The sequence below is a fragment of the Neofelis nebulosa genome, chromosome 13, assembly GCF_028018385.1.
Source record: "Neofelis nebulosa isolate mNeoNeb1 chromosome 13, mNeoNeb1.pri, whole genome shotgun sequence".
Classification (NCBI taxonomy): Eukaryota; Metazoa; Chordata; class Mammalia; order Carnivora; family Felidae; genus Neofelis; species Neofelis nebulosa.
Genome location: NC_080794.1, coordinates 62254995 through 62278368, shown reverse-complemented (window position 1 = coordinate 62278368; position 23374 = coordinate 62254995). Strand labels below are relative to the sequence as shown.

Below are 23374 nucleotides of genomic sequence, written 5' to 3'. Positions count from 1 at the left end.
CCTTCCAGATCTGTTTCAGTATCTTCTCTCATCATCCCCCAGTCCACTGCCAGTTGCCTTCATTTTAATCAAGCAAACTTATTTTGCCCTTATATATTATTATCTCACATCTGCCTCCATTTTGTTCCAAACATGGTCCTATAGCCTCCCTCCTTTTAACTCCCCATTAGCAGCAAATAGGCTTCATCCTGGGGGCCAGTTCCAGGTAAGAGTGCCTGGCAACATGTCTTGAGAAGGATTCTTAGGTCAATTGTCAGATTAGTGAGACAGTATTGAGATCTATTACCAATATCTTCCATGGGCTCAGAAAAAGGGGGCAGCACTATACACATCACAAGTTTGCTATCTCTACATGGTTAAAACAAGGGCTTTAGACTCAGAACTAGGTTTGAATCTCAGCTCTGCAACTTATTACCTGGGTGATCTGGAGCACAGTTTCCTCATCTATAAAATTAAAGTGATAATACAGAACTTACAAGGCTGTACATTATGTAAACCACTTACCAAATGCCTGTTAATCAATAAATGATAGCCAACTTTTTTTTTTCCTTTTTTTCATTCAAGTTTGCCCTTAAATTAAACCTCTTGGATGTGACTTTTATTGGCAAGAAAGATTGGTTGAAGAATCTCATCCATCTCAAGTTCCTGTATATTAAAAGCTCTATAAATCTATCAAATTGAAGGAATTGTAAGCCAGAAGGGAAGCCTAAATAGAGAATTGCACTAGTTATTAAAGTCAATGAACATATAGCCATGCTATTTATCAGCTTACTGCCCATGTAATATTATATATAAATAGGAGTGGGGAGAAAAAGGGAAGTGAGGGAGAAAGAGGAAGAAGGAGGGAGGGAGGGAAAGAGAAAGAAACAGAAAGAGAAAGAGATGTATTAATATATCATTTGTTCTATGCAGTGCCTAGTATATATAGCTCAATATATAATTAGCCATGGAAAAGTAAGTGGCTTTGGACCAAATAGAAGATGCCTGGTTTGCTATAACTCAAGATGAATAATTTTCTCACAGGTTTTTCCTAGGCTTTGTGCAGAATGGCTGTCATATCTTATTCATGCTAGTTACATAACCAAAGTTCTCTTTGTGGACAAGGGAAAAAAGATCAGACTGCCACAGTCATATTGAAGTTCGTACCTATTTTAGACATCCAGTTCCCTGTGAAGGATTTATCCTCCTTCCTGGGAGCAAAATTCAGAATCCAGTTTTTAGGGTTGCATTCTGTGGTCCAAAAGTAGAAATCAAACCCCAAAGACCATGAGTAAAGATGTGCCTTATTATAAGAGAGAGCTGTGATATGCCCTGGGAGAGAAGGCTCAACAATATTTCAGATACGTCATATGTGCAGGTGGATAACAAAGGAAAGAAATTCTCCCAGATTTGGGATCTCTTGGGGGAGGAAAGGAACTCTCACAATGAAAGGGGATATTTTGTTCTTTTCCATAGCAGCAGATTGGCTCCAATGGGAAAGATCCTCCCAATACTGAAAGGTCTGCCTGGCACTGGCCAATTTCCTTTGATATAAGTCTTTGCCCTTTCCCTCTCTTATCCTTTGCACAACTAGGTGTCAGCATGAGGGCAGACATCTCTTGTTCTCTGAGATAATCATCCAGGATTTCTGTCTTCATAATTCAGGTGTGGAGACATCCAACTTTGGAAAACCGAGATCTTCCCCTTTTGTTATTCACATCCTGGGTCATCTTTTACTTATACATTCATAGACCTAAATCTAGGGATTAGAATGGAAGTAGATGGCTGAAAATCCTTGGATAATACCAGACACTAAACGGAATTTCACTTTCCCAGTGGTATTTCACTCCTGACAGCACTAGTCTGTGTGCATGTTATTCCACCTCTAATATTACCATTGCTGAGCATTCTGCAGCTGTGTTGAAGTCACTCATTTATGTGGTTTGGGCTAGTTTCTGAGAAACACGCAGAACTAGAGAGCAGAAGAATCCATCAGTGTTAAATTTGAACAAAGAAAATGATGATCTTTTTGGACTTGTTACCTTCCACAGTGCCAATATAGATATAAAAACAAAGTATAGAAATGATACAGATATAGGGTAGTTACAGAGAGCCCTAATTTTCAGGGAAGGAGCATGGGGGTGGGGGGAAGCCCCCAGACTCAGTAATGTCTATTCCTTGGGGTTTTGTCTAATTAATTTCCTTTATGTGTTATTTCTGTGGTTGTTTTTTGTATTTTAGTTTTAAAAATATATATCAAAGACTTCTGAAAACAGAACATTTCCCTCATTTGAGATAAGTTTTTTATACTTCTCAAAAAATAAGGGTATGCTTGGTCATCTTAGTAGTATTGGGAAATGCATATTTTGTTTGACATTATTTGTGAATTAGATTTTTGCTCCTCAGAATAAGTGTAGAAATGCTTCCATATGTTTGAAGTTGGTTTCATCATTTGGCTAGGAGGGAAAAAGGAAGAACGTAGTTTATAGCAATTTTCATGTGAATACATATTTAATAATGGCATTTCCTCAAAGTTAGCTAAAACAGCTTTTCTATTGCTTCAATATACTACTAAAGATAATAATATCGTTTGTTTCTAAATATTACATTGTAATTGAAATATTCTCTAAATATAATGAAACTAAACCATATTTTACTATTTTGATTTCTTATACAAAATATGATCTTAAGTGAGGATCTGACTTTAATTTTTTCCCCCAAATAGCCACAAATCACATAGCATCATTAAAAAAATGCTTCAGTTTTTCATATACTAAAATTCTTTTCCATGTAATAAATTCGTATGTATAACTTAAAAAAAATTGTTCTGTTCCATAGGTCTCCTTACTAATTCCTAATCTCTTTATTAGTTCCTAAGATCTCCTTTCTAATTCCTAGGAATGTTTTAATAATTGTGGAGTTTATGGTATATTTTATTATATGGTAGATCAAATAAATGTCCCCTCATTATTCCATTTTTTAAGAATATTCTTGGCTTCCTCGAGATGAATGTTAGAATGATTTTTCAAAGTTTCAAAAATATCTGCTGGGTTTTTTTATTAGAATTTCATTAAACCCATAAATTAGTTTAGGAAGGATAATTGATTTTCCTATCCAGGATCATGGTAGGTCTTTTCCTTTATTCAATTTAAAAATATTTCTCTGTAAACTATAATATTCTATATAAGGGTCCAATATATTTTATATTTAATTATAGATTTTATAGATTTTCTTTCAGGAATATGGGGTAGGTTGTGGGGGGAGAATATTAGCCTTACTTTGAATGTTCCTGACTCTAGTTTTCCCACTCTTTTTATACTGCTACTTTTAATAATGGAAAGTTACTTAAGGACTTAATTATCAACCTACAGCAGAACAAACTATCCAATACATATGAGGATCCCCAGATTATAGTATCATGAAGAACAAGTTTCCAACTTTTAAGACACCAAATTAGATGAGTTCTTATTTTTTAATTTTTTAATTTTTTTTTTTGAGAGAGAGAGAAACAGAGTGCAAGTGGGTGAGGGGCAGAGAGAGAGGGAGACACAGAATCTGAAGCAGGCTCCAGGCTCTGAGCTGTCAGCACAAAGCCCGATGTGGGCTGGAACTTCAGAGCCAGGAAATCAAGCCCTGAGGCAAAGTTGGACACTTAACCCACTGATCACCCAGGCACCCCAGGTGTCTTCCATATTGCCTACCCAGCCCAGACCCTTTTAGCCAAGCAGGGCACTGATGATATTTTTTTCCTCCTAATTTTCTTGTGAATGCATAGCTGTTATCATCAGTGACTATTTACTTCCAGTTCTTTGAGGCATTTTCAAGAGAATTGGAATATATTCACCAACATCAGCATCAAAAGTCTGTTCCTGGGTTGCCCATCAACTTCTTGAGTGCTCCATCAGTGTTACTCGGTGGGTCTTTTTTCATTCTTACATTCCAAGCCTCCCATCTCTCTGCAGTCATCTCCTTCCTGTTTGTCCACAGTAGTACCTTTCACATTTACCATAGCCAGAGTGATCTTCCTGAAACTCAAATCTGATCCTGATACTCCCTCATTTGTTTAGACACAGGATAAATCCAACAAATATATGTGAAGAAAGAGCCAGCTGTATTTTGCAATATTATGTTGGGTACTAGTCCTACAAAGATAAATAGGAGCTGAACTTGTACCTAGTTGTTAAGGGGGAGAGACCAGACTTGTTAGCATCATAGGCTAGCAGCTAGTGACCTGACCAGCCTGACTTCCTGTCATTCCCTTACCTGTCCTCTAACATCCAGTCATGTTGGACTCCTGAGAACACACCACCTTGCTTCTACCTTGCTTTGCTCAGGCTGTTCTTATGTCTGGCCTGCTCTTCATGGCAAAATCCTACCCTTCTTTCAATGCCATATTCAGTATCATGTGCAGTGTAAAGCTTTTCTCAATGTTTATCTCTCTTATAACACCACAGAAGGTAGAGCTAACTGCTCCCTTGACTTGCTGTCCCACAGCAATTAGTTTGTACGAGTAGTACAGCAACAGAAACTCTGATAGCTGATGGTCTCTGGGTCTTTCTTCTTGGCTTTAGGGTGGTTGTAGTATGGCAGAGGCCCCTGGTCAGTCACTTTTGATACCTGCTTCATCATATTCTCTTACAAATAGGCATGAAATGCTCAAGTCTGAGAGGAAGCCAACAAGCAAAGAAGGCAAATTGCTAGTATTTTCTCAAGGCAAGAATTCAACTTATTATTATTATTATTATTATTATTATTATTATTTGCATCTTAGAGTTCTACTGTACTTCTTGGCCTCAGTGAAAACAGCTTGGAGGCAGCATAGAATCCTTGAAAGAGGGTAGGGCTTGGAGTCAGAGAACCTGGGTTTAGTCCACACTAGCTCTATGAATTTGAGCAAGTCACATAACCTCTACCAGATTCAGCCTTCTGCACCATAAATCAGAAATATTCACCACGTACCAGGTGGTTTTGAGGCTATGTGAAATTATATCTACAAGAAGCTAAAAAACATCTTATAATGATAAATCACTATAAATGTTAGTGTTATTTTTATTATGGTTATTTTATATGTAAATTAAGACAATTTTACATAAAATATTTCTATTTTCAAAATTTTCCAGCTTGTATTTATTGCTTTGCTTCGTCATGCCCTGCTTCCCAAGAAGTGCTACTAAGAGGGGTGGCATAACTCCATAAAAATGGGCTGTTTGGGATGTCTGGAGACACTCTTTCTCCAGCCAGGAGAGAAGTTAGTAATTCGTATAATGGAATCAATAATAACCGTCTTCCCAAGCAAAAGAGTTTTGAGAATTATAAGAAATAACACATGTGAATGGCTGGTACTAAGTAGGTACTCATTCCCTTCAATCTCCATTTACATTTTGGTCTTACACATCAAACCAATTCCATTCCTTGATCACGGCTATGTTCCATTTCCCATATTCTTGCTCCTGGACTACTAAATGGTACTGGAGAAAACAGACAAAGCCGTACAGACAAGAACCAAGCTGCCACCTCCTCCCCTTCCCCTCCTCTCCCATACTCTTTCTCCTATCGACCCCATCTCCCTCTCCTTCTTTGTCATCTTTTATAAAGTTCACTGCAATGCTAAACAGCAGTACTGGCATCCTCTCTCTCTCTCTTTCAGTCCTGCAAAGATTAAGTACTCTTCCACCATCATGACAAAGCAGAGCCTCTGTTTGGGCAGCACATGGCAACCCCTTTGCCATGTGTCTCCCTGCCAGATTGTGCTGGGATAGGGTGGGATAGGGTGGGATAGGACCTTCTTGACAAAACACTGTCTCCCTTCTTAGCGAAAGAGTTCTTTGGTTATGATGTACTGATGGAAGAGTGCTTCTGTCTGAAGAAGAGCTCCCCTCCAGGGTCTCAGGGTTGAAAGGAATATCTTGAAGAACTAAGAAACTCCTTTTGATTTCCTGTATCTGGGTGTAACTGTCTCAAATAGTAACAATGGCTTTGACAGCAGATGGCCTCAGAACATGTGGATGGAGATAATGGAGACAAGTAGGTAGTTGGGTCATTCACAGACTTGAAGTTTATGACACCTTGTGGCATCTGTGGGGCCTTGTATGCTTCTTCCCAGTTCTTTGGTTTTGGTAGAAGCATAGAAGGCTGGGTGATTAATAAAGCAAGGCTTTGCTGTGTGTTTTGTGAGGAAACAGGTCTGGTTTCCCTTTTGAGCTGAGCAAATGTCAGATGACACTCAGTCCTCTACTTCACTGCTTCAGAAATAGTTAGATGTCTCTGTGTTGTATGTAAGTGATGAATCACTAAATTCTACTCCTGAAACTAACATAACGCCGTATGTTAACTAACTAGAATTTAAATAAAAACTTGAAACACTAAAAAGAAAAAGATTTCTCTGTGTGGTATTCAGTTTTCTACACTCAGATAGGCATGGAAGCCATCCCTGGGGTGTATTTGATAGTGCTTTATACTTACATAACTAAATTGGGTTTTGCCATGCTCTCTTCAGAAGGAGAGGACTAAGGTTTTTCAAAGGCATCTATCTATTGTGGTATCATTCTGGGAAATGTTACTGTTTATTTGTTTCCTAGCAGATTTCAGAGTCTTCAGAGAATAGAAAATGGGAGAGAGAAATTTTGTTCATCGGGAAAGTGATGTGGAAGCCATCAGGCAAGGGCTTGGGAAGACAGACATAGAGAGCATGCTGTACTGGGGTCTTGATTTCTAGATGGTAAAGGACATGTGGAGAGCTGAAAGTACCCTTACCTTCACCTTCTGTATACTTTAACTTGTAGTAACTCCAGATAGGCCATAATTGTGGCTGTGGACTCTCAGCCCAAAGATTGGCCTGATCTATGTCTCAGCTTATTTTATTTGTTCTTTCTGTTCCTTATAGATTCATGAAGGTGGCAGGAAGCACAGTGGATGCAGTTACCTGGCAACAGTAGGTATTCACCATTTTTGCTCTTACTTATTATCAGCTACTGTGAAATGAGAGATAATAAGTTGTTACGAAGTTTATACCTGACATCTAATAAGCCACTCTCTATCCTCCAAGAGAAAAAGTTAAAACTAACTCCAAAGCTGTTCTTATGATGCATACTATCTCATGGGAATATAATTTTGTTTTGTTGTTGCAAATTTTTTTTAAAAAACACTAAAAGCTCAGCTATTATGGACACTTTTAAATTAATATGTCATCAGTGAACAGGTAATGGGAATCTGAGCATGCCACCACTCATCTGAGCTTTTCCTTGAGAATAAATTTCCTTAAGAGAGGAAGTAGTGTTCAATAGTCAACATATCATGTGAAAAATAACAACACTTCATTATGGTAATGGCAGTGGTGTTAAATAGTGCCTAGAGTGTTACTAACATGAAGCAATTTTAAAAAATGGAATATGAAGGGAATGAAACAGCCTCAAGAGAAGATAAACCCCAGTATTCCAGGAAGAAGCTTACAGTGGGAAAGACCTGTTACCTTAAGGGTATCTTGATTTGTAAAGATAATTATCAGATACATAAATTAATTTTAAGTTTCCTTATGGTATTTGTGCTGGCATGTCAGTATCTCACAATGTCTCACCAATTTTTTACTGGAATCTTGCCCTTCCTTTTTGTAAGAATTCTATCCCACAGCATCTTCCAGGTCATCTCTCATCTAATGTAGTCCCCACGGCTCAGACATGTGCTCCTATTCTGGGCCCTCATAGCTGTCAACTATGACCACCTTTCTCAGTGACTCTAAACCTACCTGCCTAACACATTTACTTCCTCTGTTTTAAGTGGTCACAGTATCCTTTGGGATGCATGACAGTTGTGAAAGCAAGAACAGTGGATGAAATCTTCATTAATTATCCCAAAAGGATTTTTGACTGTTAGCAATCAATAACTTCAATCATAATGGAAAATATTTTATTAGCCATTTGTACTTAGTTTCTCTAAACATCAAGTTCTAAAGGTTTCCAGAAATTTTTATCCTCCTTCAGTTTGTTTTGTGAGTCATGGATTGAGTAGGTCTAAGGATCTTGTCTTCCCCATGTTTAAAACCCCTCAGTGGCTTCCCTTTGCACTTAGACAAAAGGCCAAACTCTCTACTCTGTCCTATAAGGAAGGTGCCTTGTGTTTGACCTCTGCTGCTTCTAGTAGTTTGACCTCTAGTACCACCCTAACCTTACTAATTCTGTCCCAACACGATAATGGTCTTTCATTTTTTAGAAGGTTCACATGCATGTCTTCCTCAGGATCTTTGTATGTGCTATTGTCTCTGCCTAGAATGCTGTTGTCCTATTTGTTTATGTGGCTAGCTCCTTCTCATCTCTAAATACTCAACTGACATGTTATCTTCTTTGAGAGGCCTTCCCTGATGATCCTATCTGAAACAGATTGTGTTTAATTTTCTTTCTTAGCTCTTTTTTTTCCATGGTACTTTATACAACTTATATTTTTCTCTTAATTTATTATTGTAATTTGTGTGTTTTTCTGTTCCACCAGAATATCATTTAGTTCCAAAATTCTTATTTAGTCTATTGTTTATTGGGCCTTTACTGAGAGAAGATAACAATAGTGATGATCATAATGTGGCAGGAACTGTTGTAAACCTTTTATGCCTTACCATAACTGATCTTCACAGCAACCAAATGAGTTTGGGGATACTTTTATCTCTTACATAACTTAAAGGAAGTTGTAGAAAATCCAAACATTACACAGTAAATGGCAGATTGTGAACTTAAAGTTGAGTCTGTCTCACTCCAAGGGCTATTCTCTTAACTGTTACTACTTTGATTACACAACAATGCTTTTTTTACTGAAAACATTACATTCTACTGGGCAATTCAAATTCTCTTCACTGTCTTTAATCAAAGGCTATCTGGATAATGTAGTGTAAAGGCTGGAGCTTGAAGAATTTGCAGTGTTTATGAGGAGAAATTAAGAGATCAGTGTATGAAAACTATTGGGTAAGAATGTAACGCTTACTCAGTTACTATGACTGACAAGGAGGATTGGAAAAAGTTTTTCTTCCATATTCAAACACTTTCCATAGCACAAATGGAATGAAGTGAGCACAGTATTTTGTTTATAGTGGAGAAATAAAATTTTTATAAATATATTTTGTTTATTAGCTATTTTTAAAATACTGGCCACTTCTCAAGATAAATGTCATGTGTTTGCAACTACTCTAAAAATACCCCCCAAAGCAGGCAAGGGGTTGTGTTTCTTTTGGCTCCAGGACTAGCACTCATCTGGGGACAACCAGTAGCACCTGGAATCCACCATTTATCCCTTCCAGCCATAGTTTTCAATCAAGACTTGGAGTAGTCATGGAACAATTCCAGGAAATCCTGGCCAGGAGAATTCAATGAAAATTAAAGCCAAATACCATGTTTCTCTAACCCTGAGAAATGTCGAGGTGAATTTCTTAATAATGTAAAGAAATCAAGAGTCATTATCAGAAAAAATTAAAAGAACATAGAATTTGCCAATATATATCGATATATAGGTAGCCAAAAGAATCAATTCAGTACTGGAATATTGAGCTTGGAGCTTGAACAAGAACCCTGAGTCCGAAGTAATAAATAAATAGGTCTATATAGTTAGCCTGTTTTGATTTGAAAGTTCATGCTCTTGGATTTTGAGTAGAAGATACATGACTTAATGATTGGTCCTGCCCAACCCAGCAAGAGTTACTGGGATGAAGCTCCAACTACAGAAGTAGTGCAGTAGTTTGTATCAGTTATCAGTGCTAAATCTGGACCAAATAAATAATAAATAAATAATACACACACACGCACGCGTACACACACACACACACACACACACACACACTGGAGAGCGACCAAAAGGCAGCAAAAACTGGAAAAAGTTATTCAATCCTTGAAAGAAGTGAATGATACTAGTGAGATCTGTGGTTACTTAAGAATCCATGCAGTATGTTGTGGCTAAAACTCAAACAAAATACATGATTATATTGGTTTGAGATCTCAGAAGGAATCAGAAGGTAGAAATCTCAGAAAGAAGGAGCTATGGGCAAAACACCAAATATGCACATAAACTTCCTTCAGATCTTTGCCTGATCCATGAAATGTGCATATTCAAGGGAGACTCTGGAAACCTGAAAAAGTTGAAGAGTGATTTCAGCTGCAGTCTGTCACATGAGGGACAGCTTGGAACTTGAATTTCACAGATTTAGAGAGACTTGATAAACACCTTGTGCTTTCCAGTGAAAATTAGGAGTTATGCCTCATGAGGAAAGTCTTGTCCTGGGACAAAGGATTTTCCCTAATTCTAATGTATAGCCAAAACAGATTCACCCTAACAAAGCATAAACTGAAGCTGCCACAAGTTGGATGATCAGCCGTTCATCCAACTTCCTGCTAGATCCAAAACAAACACTCTTCTGTTTCTATAAAATATCATCCACACTTCACAGTATACAATTAAACAATTACTAGATATGCAAAGAAACAGAAAAATGTGACCCATGGCCAAAGAATGAGCAATAAATAGAAACCCTGAGATAACTTAGGTAATGGAATTAGCCCCACATTGGGCCCTCTGCTGTCAGAGCAGAGCCTGCTTCAGATCCTCTATCTTCCTCTCTCTCTGCCCCCCCCCCCACAGCTCTCCCTCTCTTTCTCTCTCTCTCTCTTTCTCTCACTCTCTCTCTCAAAATAAATAAATAAACATTAAAAAAATAAAGAATGTTCATAGCAGGCAAAAACTAGAAACAACCAGGTGTCCATCAGCAACAGAATAGATTAAACAAGCTGTTGTGTATTCATACAAAGGAATGTGCCTCAGCAAGGTCAAAGAACAAACTAATGATATACTCCACAACATGGATGAATCTCAGAGTCATTATGCTAAGTGGAAAAAGACTTATATTAAAAAGAACATTTCTATATTGCAATTATATGAAGTTTTAAAAATTAGAACATTGCTTTTATAGGTTGTAGAGGGTAGGGATATGGATTGAGAGGGAAGGGCACATGAGGAATTTTTTTGGGATGATTGTAATCTTGATAGGGGATTTGGGTACATAGGAATGTGCATTTGTTAAAATTCATCAAATGGCATTCTTAAGATTTGTGCATATCATTATATATGTAAAATTTACTTAAGAAAAAGAACTATAAACAGATGTTAACTCTAGTTAACAATATGCCTGATAAAGTGTTGTCTACAACTTACTTTGAAATGCTTAAAAACATAAAATGGATCAATGAATGGATAGAGTGATAGATTGATAAATGTGATATAGAGAAAGTGTAGTAAAATGTTAATTGTAGAACCTAGGTGGTAGACCTACGGTTTTCACTATACATTTTATATATATATATATATATATATATATATATATATATACACACACACACACACACACACACACACACACACACACACACTATATACACTATATATTTCTACCTGTCTCTGTTAGAAATTTTTTATAATAAAATATTGTGGAAAAGCCTAAATTGTTACACTAAATAATGGTATCTATTATATAATATAATAAATTGCTGTGAAAATATTTATGTGGAAAACATAAGAATTGGGAAAATGCTTTTGTTAAGTGAATAAAGTAAAATATAAAATATACAAATCATACTTCAATAATATATAAAAATTCACATAAACTCAAAAGGCACTAGTAGGTTAATAGTGTTTATCTTTAGATGTAGGGAGTATTGAGACTCTTTTATTCCCATTTTTACTTTTCTATTTTTCTGTAATAAGCACATATTGCATTTTTGTTTATAATAGAAACCATCAGTACCCAGCTCCACCCTTCTCACCCCCATATTCACCTCTCCAGAAACAAATGTCACAATTTTAGCCACTTCTATTTGTTTCCATATTTCTAAACAACAGTCTGATGCTGCTATGTCTTGATTTTTTTTCCAGTTCAAATATTATCTATAAACTTCCTACTATGGAATATGAGAATTTAGCTCTCATACCTCTCTAGCTCTTCATATGCTGAAATACTTTACTTTCCCCATCTTCCAATATTTTATATCGAAGTATTGGTTAGATCAGAGTTCAGCATTCACATTTTTATTACTATGTAAATATGACTCACAGCAGAGAATGTAGTGTGCTATGGTTATTTTCTTTCTTTCTTTCACAACTTCCTGTTTTCCCTGGAGCTAATAACTGTCTCTTTTTCATTCACCTAGTTTCCTATTAATCTATCCCTAATTCATCCCTAAACTCTGTACCAGAGGGGTAAACCTCCTCTCTCTCTCTCTCTCTCTCTCTCTCTCTCTCTCTCTCTCTCTCTCTATCCAGACACCCCAGGTAGCCATCAGTTTCATCTTGTCCTTGTCCTGCTGTCCTGAAGCCATCCCTCCTCTGATCCCATCTGGACTGGGTTGATCTCAGTGCTTCCTGCACAGCTGTTGTCCTGGGATCTCCCTTCACCATCATTGTAGGGATTCCTTTTGACTCTCTTTATTTATTGGATCCATGCCTTTTTTTGAGGTTTACTCCCTCATTTTGGTGGAACATTTTTTTTTTCTAGGAACTTCCTGAGAAAAGATAAATGAGGGGTAAACATGTTGAGACCTTGTATTAGAGTTTGATTTATATTTTGGATGCATACAGATTTCCCTCAGATTTTGATGCTTTAATTCCATTTTATTCTAGTTTTTCCTGTAACTGTTGAGAAATCCGATGCCTTTTTAATCTCCAGTTCTTTTATTTGCCTTGTTTTTTTTTTTTTCTCTCTCTCTTGGTACATTTAAGATCTTTTCCTTGTCCCCAGTGATCCTTTATGCAACTGTCTTTATATTCTGTTCACTAGATGTAGATCCTCTCAATCTGAAATTCATACCCTTCAGTTTGGGAAATTTTCTTGATCTTTTTTTCTTTGATAATTTTCTTCATTTTATTTTTTGTGCTTTCTCTTTCTGGAACTTCTGCTAGTCAGATATCAGGACTCCTCAAATAGTACTCTAATTGTTATATATTTTCTCTCCTTTCTTTTTCTTCTGTTTTCTGATAAATCTACTTAATCATCTAAATTTTCTGTTGAAATTTTCATTTCTGTTATCATATATCTAATTTCCAAAAGCTCTTTTTGTTCCTCAAGCCTTCCTATTAATGACCTCTCCTTTACTTATTTACTTATTTCTGGATGCAGTTATCTTCTGTTTTCTCTCTGAGGATATCAACTTTAGGTGTTTGTTTATTTTGCTCCTTTTCTTCTTTTCTATTCCTTCCCTCCCCACCTTCATCCCTCCCTCCTTTCCTTCCTTCTTTTGTTTCTTTCTTTCTCCAATATTTTTTTTTATGATTTCTGTATTAAATTGTTTCCTCTATGTTCTTCTCTCCTTCTGCCATTTCTTTATTTTGGTTTTTGTCTTTCACATTAAAGATTTTCCTCAAATGTCAAATGATTCTTGGATCTCTACTCATATTTAAGAAAGAGGCATGTAAAGCTGATTGGACATTTTTGTTTATGGATATTTCTTCTTAATAATGGGGGTCTATGTAGGGTGATCTGGCTGGGTTGTTATATTAGGGTACTCTTAACTGTCTATATCTGTTGGTTTTTTCTCTTATGTAATTTAGTTTTTCCAGAGAAGAATTCTCCCTTCTCTCATCTCAGAAATATAAGTCAGCAGGTATTCTCACATTTGAGGAAGGGGACTAGATATCTTATTGTTTACTATGTAGGCTTTTTACTCCTCTTGTTTGCAGTATGGTTGACCCCACCTCAACTGTGCATGGTGTCTCCGACTCTGGCTTAACGGCTGATGCGCTGCTTTATCGGAAATGCAGCAGTTTCTTAACTTTGTAGGGGGCAGTGGTCCTCCAACATTTTTGTCTCAGAACCCTTTCACTCTTGAAAAACATTGAGTGCCCAAAATAATTTTTAGGAAAATCATATTTATAGATATTTACTATATTAGAATTGAAACAGAAATTTTTTAAATGTTTATTTTAAAATAATAAACCCATTACATTTTACCATAAAAAATGTATTTTATAAAATAACTATATTTTCTCAAAAACAAAAAAAATTAAGTGAGGAGATTGGCATTATTTTATATTCATGCAGATCTCTTTAATACCTAGCTTAATTGAAGATGTGCAGACATGTCTTCTTATATGTTCTATGGCAATATGTTGTTTGAGTTTAAGAATATGAAGAAAATTTTAGTGTGCCTGGGTGGCTCAGTCAGTTAAGCATCGAACTTCAGCTCAGGTCATGATCTTGCGGTTAATGAGTTCGGGCCCCACATCAGGCTCTGTGCTGACAGCTCAGAGCCCGGAGCCTGCTTCAGATTGTGTGTTTCCTTCTGTCTCTGCCCCTCCCCACTCACTCTCTGTCTCTCTCTCAAAAATAAATAAACATTTCAAGAAAATTTTAAAAAAAAGATTATGAAGAAAATTTTCCCTCCCAGAGATACATATCTAGGAAAGGGAGGATTACTTGAGTAACCTTTTTCAGATTATTATGGCTATTTTTCTAGATACTACACCAAAATTCAGTTAAGTGATAGTTTCCTAAAGGTTAGTTGTAGTGTGAAATATGAAGCCATATCAGTGAACTTTTCAGACTCCGATGTATAAAAGTATGTTGGTCTTATGTTTTGAATATATCTTTTACCCATGCATGATGCTGTAACATCATGCATTGATCATTTGGAAAATATTGCTTTACTGAGTTATGTGTTATACAGATCTCCCAAATGCTAACACATTTCATTATGAAACCTCAAAAAAAAAAAAAAAAAAAAAAAAGCACATTCATTAATATCACCACTGACCTAATCAGAAAAGCCTTGTTAAGGTTTGGGAAGCTGACAAGCTCATGATAGCAGGTACAAATATTCTAAAATTCTCATTTTCACCTAACAGCTCAAAATTTATAATCAGCAGCAAGTTCTGATTGTTTTCATTGAAGTGACATGCTTGTTTTGTTCATTTTTGAAAAAAAATCTCTTCTAAATACCCAAGTCTGAACAACTAAAATTTGCCTGTCATTCTTTTAATAAAAAAATTGTCCTATGAAAAACATGACCAGTTCAGTTTGCAACTCAGTTGCTGTTGAGGTGAAGTCTTTTATGTTTATTTCTATTTATTCATATAGAATATTTTTTTAAATGTGTACTCAGGTTAAAATTTAATAAAGTTATTAGTTTTATTACTTGATCACAGAAATTATTAAGTGAAATTGCCATTTTTGTTTTATTGCAAGTATGTGACAGTAGTCCCCAGCAGTCTGCTGCTCCTGACTTGATTGTGTACTTTTGTCCACTGTTGCTTTTGTACCATCAGTTCAAATGTCAACATAGTTTTTCCAATACAAATGAGAACCAAATAAGTTATCTAACGCTTTCTATATTTCATCTATCTATATGTAGCGCCAATACACCAAGTATATTTTAGTGTCATTCCCATGAAAGATCTTTATCAATGATTAGTTGGTGTTGACATTAGATGGATACAAGAAAAAAAGCTTCATCTTTAGGCTTATACAGACATTAATATTCTGAGATATTAACTTTGTCTTCACCTTTGCAGCTAGATCTTTAATTTAACAAATTCCTGAATTGTTGAGAAGTGGCACTAGGGTGATTTCTTTCACTAACTTACCGGCTTCATTCAGCAGGCATTCAGTAATGTCGATTGTACAGACTCTGTCAGTCCCTCAGCTATGTGGTGCACCACATGCAGTATGATTACCTACTCTTTAAGATGCTTTTTATAAATTTAAAATTTAGAGAAGTCTTCAAAATAATTTTAAAATGTTATTGCAACACAAGACAACAAAGTGTTTTTATTTCCATAATCATAAGAAAAACATTAGAATTTATAAATAACTTATTGAATGATGATGGGGTTACACAGGTTACAGAAGGTATAATAGAAAATAGATTATAAAGAATACAGAAGTATTGAGAACAAACTGAGTTAACTTTTGAAAGCGTATGTACTTATACACCAAAAATATCCCTTAGAAAAGTCTAGAATAGAAAACAAGAAAATATGAGTTATATGTTTCATTAATCACCAAAGCAGTGACACTGTCACATCATATGAACTGTGGAAAACCCCACTATACACTTGTGGGAAAATGATAGTGAACATGGCAAATAATTGTGTAATTATGAAAATAGTTTTGATTTCATGGACCCCCCCCCCCCCCGAAAGGGCCCTGGGGCTTCCCAAGAGTCCCTGGACCACATTTGAACAACCACTGATGTAGCATAAGGGTAGGGATCTGACAATCTAGTTGTTTTTCAATTGCCCTGTTTCAGTTCACCTATCCCTTCTATTCCTGATGACACCTTGTGCTTCCAGCTCTGGGGACTGATAGGGAATTCAGCCTCCTCTTCCTTCTGTTTTCTAATAACATCTTTATTGTGATCTTTTTCTGTCCTGTTCTTTGAGATCATGTAGGTGAATGTCCTTTTGGTTTTCTTTCTTCTTTTGTTTTTGGTCGCATTGCCATTGTTTTAGTGGGGTTTTGGGAGAGAATTCAGTAAATACCTGTTGTTGTTGTTTTTAATTTTTTAACATTTATTCATTTATTCATTTTAGAGACACAGAATGTGAGCAAGTGAGGGGCAGAGAGAGAGGGAGACACAGAAGCTGAAGCAGGCTCCAGCCTCTGAGCTGCAGCACAGAGCCCGTCATGAGTCTTGAACTCACAAGCCACGAGATCATGACCTGAGCTGAGTCAGACACTTAACTGACTGAGCCACCCAGGTGCCCCAGGAAATGCCTGTTTTTAAACCACCATATTTAACCTGAAATTCTGCTGTCTGCTCTTTTGTTTCTCTCAGATTGTTTTTTAAGTGAACCTTTTATTGGCAGTCATGAAAAGTGTGCTGAACCATGAAGGGAAAACACTACTAAATAATGTGGTATGCCTGTAATGGTCCACACACTATTTTGGGATATTTTATATATTTTATCTTGTTTCATTCTCACAGTCATCTTGGGAAAAAATAATATTCCCATTTTATAAGTAAGTAACCTTTCAGATTATTCTTAGATAAAATTTGAAAATTAATTTCTGAAAAGATATGAAATCCATTTTTAGTATTTGTCAAGTTAGGCAAGCCCAGGTGTTCTCACTGTGTGAGCAATAGCAGAGACCAACAGGATAAAATTCTATGGCTGCATTTCCCAGACATCAGTACTTTTAAGAAGCTCATCAGTTGGTTCTGACATTTAGTAAGGGTTAGGAACTACTGCCCTGGAGCTTTCTAATTGAGCATGAGTAGCCCCTGGGCACTTAAACTGCAGAGAGCACACAGTGTGTGCTTCTAGACCGGCAGCAGCAGCAGCACTTGGGAACTTGTTAGAAATGCAAATTCTCAAACGTCATCCCAGAGCCACTGGCCGGGACCCAGCATTGTGCCCTAATATGCCCTCTGGGTGATGCTGGTCACACTCTAAAGCTGGAAGCCACTGCCATCAAGATTGACTGCCTAGATCTGATCTCTAAGAATGCATTTATTACCAGGGTTTTTGGCATAAAACTTTCTTCAGAAGCTTCTTTTCTGACATGTGGATGGGAGAAAAGATGTAAGAAAAATTAACCTGGGAATTGGCCTTCAGAAAATCCCTGCCCCTTGTAGTCAGAGTTAAAACTTTAAGTCATCTAATTTTCAATAAGTTTTTCTCTTATAGAGAAGTCAGCACTTTTCTCTTGTTGGTCTTAGTCTGCACTTATATATATCATTCCTCACTTCTGCTGTTGCAGAAAAACGAAATATGGTGAGTCTACTACAGCTGTAGGCTTAAAGAGATCAATTTCAAGAGATCAATTCTATAATTTAGATTTTTAGCTACATTTAAAAGCATAAAAATGAACATTAAAAAAAGTCATTGCAAGTGCAACTATAGATTTGCCTACAATATAAGTAAATGTGAGCAAAATGACTCTGAGAATAGCATCTATTGGAAATTCACGGGTAATGGGACATTAGAATGACTTGTTAAGCAGAGATTCTGTTTAAAAGGAAAAATTGAAGGAATCCATCATATCAATACTCAATTTTAGAGAAAAGAGTGCTAATGAAATGTGGACCCTATTTAGAAAAAATATAGAAGCAAGATTTAACAATGTAAGTGAATCATAAGAGTGTTTTAAGAGTGTTAAAACTTATTTAAAACACTATTTTGGAAGCAAATAACCTATGGAGCTGTGCATTATGGTTTGTTAGAAAGAACAAGGGCTTTGAAGTCAAACAGTCCTGGACAAAATCCCTCTGACCCTTAGTAGGTTTGTGGCCTTGAGGAAGAAGTAAATCCTTCAGAGGGATCCTTCAGTTTTCCCATCTATTAAGTGGAGCTAATGCCTACCTCACAGAACTATTGAGAAGGCTAGGTGAGGCATGCACGAAAAGCACTTTGCACAGTACACTCAATAGGTTGAGCTCTTACAAATGTGAGTTCCCTTCTTCCTTCCCCTTCTGTCTTTCTGTGAACCTTCTCCATCTCTCTGTGCTTTTGAAAGTGTCCACTATATACAGATGCTTAGCACATATTCTATTACTGAACATTTTTATAGCATTCTGCAGATGCTCCAAGGCTTTGGCTTATGGTCTTTTCAGCCAAAGGAGGAAACTGGGTGGTTCTGTGGAATAATCCTGTTGTGTTTTATTGATTAATCCATTCAAAACATATTTATTGAGCACCTACCAGGTTCAGGCACTGTGCTAGATACTATGGATACACTAGGGAGAAAGGAGAGACAAGATCCTGCCCCCTGGGGAGCTTAGTAGGAGTCTAGTTAGCAAAGAGTTTATCCTTCTAGTGATCACTTTGGAAACCATGCTTTTTCTCTTTCTTCCAGAAGAGGAGGGAGAATGGGAGAGGCGCTCCTGGTGGAGGAAGTAAGGATGACAATTGGAAGAAAATCCTTGTGGGCCCGAGAGAGCTGTGCTAGACAAATATCTGCTGTAGAGGATTTAAAAAGGAAAGGATAAGCAGGGAAGAAAGCCATAAATGACATATGGAACTGGGCTGCAAACAAAATTAGAGAAAAAGGAAGAGAGAGAAAGAGAACTTTCTAAAGTGAATTGAAAATTCAAAAAGCTCTTTGTGTTAGGAAGACTATATATACACAGCTGCATGTGTGTGGTGTGTTTGTGTGTGTGTGTGCGTGTGTGCATGTGTGTGTATTTAATTTTACTTGAGCATTTTCTGGGGGCAAACTTTATGTAAAGTTCTTTACAGAAGTGATCCAGAGCACAGATTTTGCTGCCTAGCAGACTGCATTCAAATCCTTAGTACCTACTGTTTGTGTGAACTTAAGCAAGTTGGTCAGAACCTCATTAGCCTTAATGACTTCTTTTGTAAATTAGGCATCATACCTATGACACAGGTAGTAGGTTCCTTATCATCAGCCAAAGGGATATTTGTAGCTTTTCTCTCAACCTAATTCTGGAAGGCTATGTAGCCACCATTAGTGGCTCTCTTTACCTCAGCCATTCCCAGGGTAACTGGCTTACATGGCTACTGTTGATTTGGACTACTCCTTTCTCATTTGGAGTGTACACACATATGCAAAACCCCAAAAAAGGCATGGCATTATCTCCAGGTTTCCACAGGTATCTCCTTTGCCTAAGGAGGAAAAGTTTGAAAAACACTGGTCCAGGGCCTTGTGCATAGCTAATAACATCTGTCATTCGTTAAAGCTGCCCAGGCACATTATGTGCATTACATCAAGGGCATCTGTTAAATGTATGGGCATTAAATGGGCTGCTTTTAGAGACTTACGAGGCTTGAAATCCCAGGATCACCCCTTCTATCTTTGTGCCAGGTCCCAATCGTCCTTGTCTCAATCACCCTGGAGCCCACCCTGGGGAAATGCTAGTTGGCAACTTCATGGGAAATGGAAAAGTGTGGATGCCAGCTTCCTCACGCTTACTTTCTTTATTCCTCTGTTAAACAAGTTTTTGGCTAGTCTGGAGTCAGACAGTCTGGTTTTAAATTCGGGCTCTAACACTTTTTTATCATGTCCAAGACCCTTAGCTGCACTGAGTCTTAAATAGGGTTTAAATGAATAAAGGAAGTGCTGGGGGGGGGGGGGGCGGGTGGAGAGCAAACCACAGTATTAAATAGAGTGATCTTCAAGAATGTGACATTTGAGCAAAGATATGAAAGAAGTGAGGGAGTCAGCTAAGCAGACACCCTAAGGAAGTGTGTTCCAGGTGGAAGGGACAGCTAGATCAAGATCTCCAAGGTGTGAGTGGGTCTTAGATGTTCTATAATTACCCACCATGGAAGATTGCTCTGAGGATAAATGCGATGACGCATGTAAAGCGTTTAGCATAATACTTACAATCAGGAGTGTTTAGTAACTTTCGATCATATGATTGCTCAATTTTTTTATGGAAGTCACATTTCTAAATGTTCAATATGTTGCAGAATCTTTCAAAATGATTCATCTACATAGCACATGAATGGAATGGTGCCTTTTTGAAACTGGTTTTCTTCCACACATACTCTTGACTTTTATACATACTACTTTGAGGTAAAAAAATATATATTTATTGTCTCTGAATAAGTTCCTTCCTTGGCAGCAGGCATGAAAAAGCTTTAAACTGTGTTATATTAAAATTTTTTGAAGCTAAATGGGAGATGTGACCACTGTTCCCATGTCTCCAGTTCTTTTATCTTTCCTTCATTGTTTATTATCAGAAAGGTTACTACAGTCAAAAGTACAGCCACCTTCTAGGGAGGACTTTCCAATATTTCCAGCCAGCCGAACCATTTTTCCTTTCCATGTCTCTTTTCATTTTAGAAAAAAAAGAATGAAAGATTTTATGTTATTAGAATCCCATTTTGGCTGTCTCAAACTGCAAATCCTTGGAGAAATTGAAGCTCTATATACATAGTGTTCTGTGTGATATATTGTGTGGGGTGAGCATGATGAAAATAAAAGGGAAGAGCACTAACTGAAAGCCTTCCATCTGCCAAACGTTGTTTTAGCTGTTTTATATAAAATTAAATCCCTGAAAGACCTGACTACCTTGCTACTCAAAGTGTGGTCCAGATCAGCAGCATTAGCATCTCCTGGGAGTTGTTAGAAATGCAGACTCTTGGGCCTCAACACAGGCCAGTTACTAAGTCAGAATCTGCATTCTTATAAGGTCCCCAGGTGTTTCATATGCACATTATGGTCTCAGAAGTATTGCCCTGACAAGGCAAAATGAGAGCAGGTATCTTTTCTAAGTACTCACAGCTAATAAGTGATGATCCAGGATTTAACTGAGGTCTGTTCACAGAGAAGAGTGCTTACTCTATCACTATACTATTTCCCTCACCAGTTCTTTTTAATAGGTGTATTTTGTAATCTACTTTATAGAGAAAAAAAGAAATAGATCAGCTTCCCCTTGAACGTACTTTGAAAGCATTTGCCCCAACAGGATGTGTATAAACACCTGGTCCAAAGCAGTGGGCCTAAAAGATGAGAACTGAGTTTGTGTGTGGCTGTGGGTGGATGAATCACATGTTCCTCTGCTCTTCTGAGGTAACCTGCCTTTCAGTTGAATTAGGGAACCCAAGTGTAATTGTTGGCAGGCTTCTCCCCAGATCCTACACTGATGAACAGAAGAATGGGGAAAGGCAGACCATGGCCTGAGGAGATGAACAATCTGGCGTAGAAGTCAGAGAATGTCTTTTTTTATGAGCAAGGAGGTATTTTTATGGTTTGCCTTGAGTGAATAGCCTCTGATGTTGGGAAAACAGACTGGGAACAGCTGGACCACACTTTGGATCAGTTGCCACAACAACTTGATACATTTGTCTCTGGTGTCATTTGATCCCTTTGAGAGCTGTATTACCTCAATGTGGATGTTTGACTTTCAGGGTTACTTTGTGCAGTAAGCACGTCTGTTTGATTGTATTCCTCAGCTTACATGGAGTGTTGATTATACTCCTTTGGGAGTTTGGATTCTAGGATTACAGAACATGATAACCTCACAAGTGGCTGGATCCCAGAATCTCATAGAACCATTGTTATATTTACCACCATCAAAACTCTGATTTCCAAGGGCAAACCCTACCTGAATAGCATAATCAAATATTATAGAAATATTTGAAGACATCTCCAATTTTCAATTTCTGGTAATATATTCTACATTCTCATCTCAGATGATCTTTGTGAGCAATACTTTTGAAACTTGATATCCGTACAAAAGTTATTATGTTACTATCATTATTTAGTATTTAACCTTTTTCTTGGAAAAATTAAACAAGGAATACTCACCATTTGAAGGTTTGCAAAGTAGAATTGAATGCACGTATGTGATTCCAAGAGCATCTTAATCTTTTCTCTTAAGAGATTTAGAAATGACCAGTCCCTTGATGACAGATTGAGAGTGAGCCTAGCTACTGTCACACTGGAAAGGGCTGAGTGTTCTGCGTGAATCATTTACCCTGACAGACATTTGTTCTCCTTAAGAAAAGTGGCTGATTTCTCCTCTCTTTGATAAGAAATGGTCAGGCACTCCTGTCCCAGCTCCCAATTAATGGCAGCTGAAACTAGAGGTCCTGATAAACTTATATTACCATGTCTGTGTCCATCATCATCACCATCACCACCTTCTCTGAAAGCCATAGGCTCTTTTCTAAAACAAAATCTCCTCTGAGAGTTCAAGAAAGCAAAGAACAACAACAACAAAATTTATGTCATTAGAAGCTATGGAGGATGGTTTTGAGCATGTGCAGGATGTAATTTCATTATAGTCTAGAGTTACATGGCTGTTTCTGGGATCAGGGAGTTTCTTAAACAGAATATACTGTTAGATGGCAGCATAACTGTGGTTTTCTGCTGGTATTTTGGTGCGGAGGTGGATGGCTGTTTCCTGTCATTTTTCCTTTGTTCCCCTCTCTATTCCCACTTCATTTCATGTAAATAAAAGGAAACAAAGAGTAACAAAAGCACCACCACCAACAAACACTTATGTTAAAGTTCCAAACTTGGCCTATAGAAGTCAAGGAATTCAAATTTTCTATAATTCTTAACAATTCACTTACATTGTAATTAGTATACTTTTTTCAATGCTTGTTCAACTTTTACATAAGATGCTTTAATGTGAATCACATGAAAAATATGGCCAAACGTTATGAGCAGTTTAACATTTGCATTTCCTGTTCTGTGTGGGTAATTTTGTAAACCTTGGGGTTAGCCTAACAGACTAGGAGGGGGGTGAAGAGGAAGTTGGCCAGCTGGGTTTGGAAAATGCCCTTCTGGATATCTGGCATGCCCAGAGTGAAGAGATGGGTGATTTCCCAGTGGTACAGGGGACGTTTTTATTTCACGAAGAGCAGAGTTTTGCCATAAGGAGAGCATAAAGCCTCTACTCCAGACAGGGCAAAATCAGTGGTATCACCAGCAGCAGCAATCTTCCTTTGCTTAAGAAAACCAACC

The 23374-nt window shown here is 37.2% G+C and overlaps 1 protein-coding gene across 3 annotated transcripts in view; it reads left to right on the top strand.

The window, feature by feature from the left end:
• Positions 1-23374, top strand: part of HPSE2 (heparanase 2 (inactive)) — a 688711-nt gene that overhangs the window by 461051 nt on the left and 204286 nt on the right. For all 3 annotated transcript variants that reach the window (XM_058697425.1, XM_058697426.1, XM_058697427.1), the window contains exon 6: positions 6863-6910. In XM_058697425.1, the coding sequence (XP_058553408.1) occupies positions 6863-6910 (48 nt within the window). The remainder of the gene's footprint in view (positions 1-6862; positions 6911-23374) is intronic.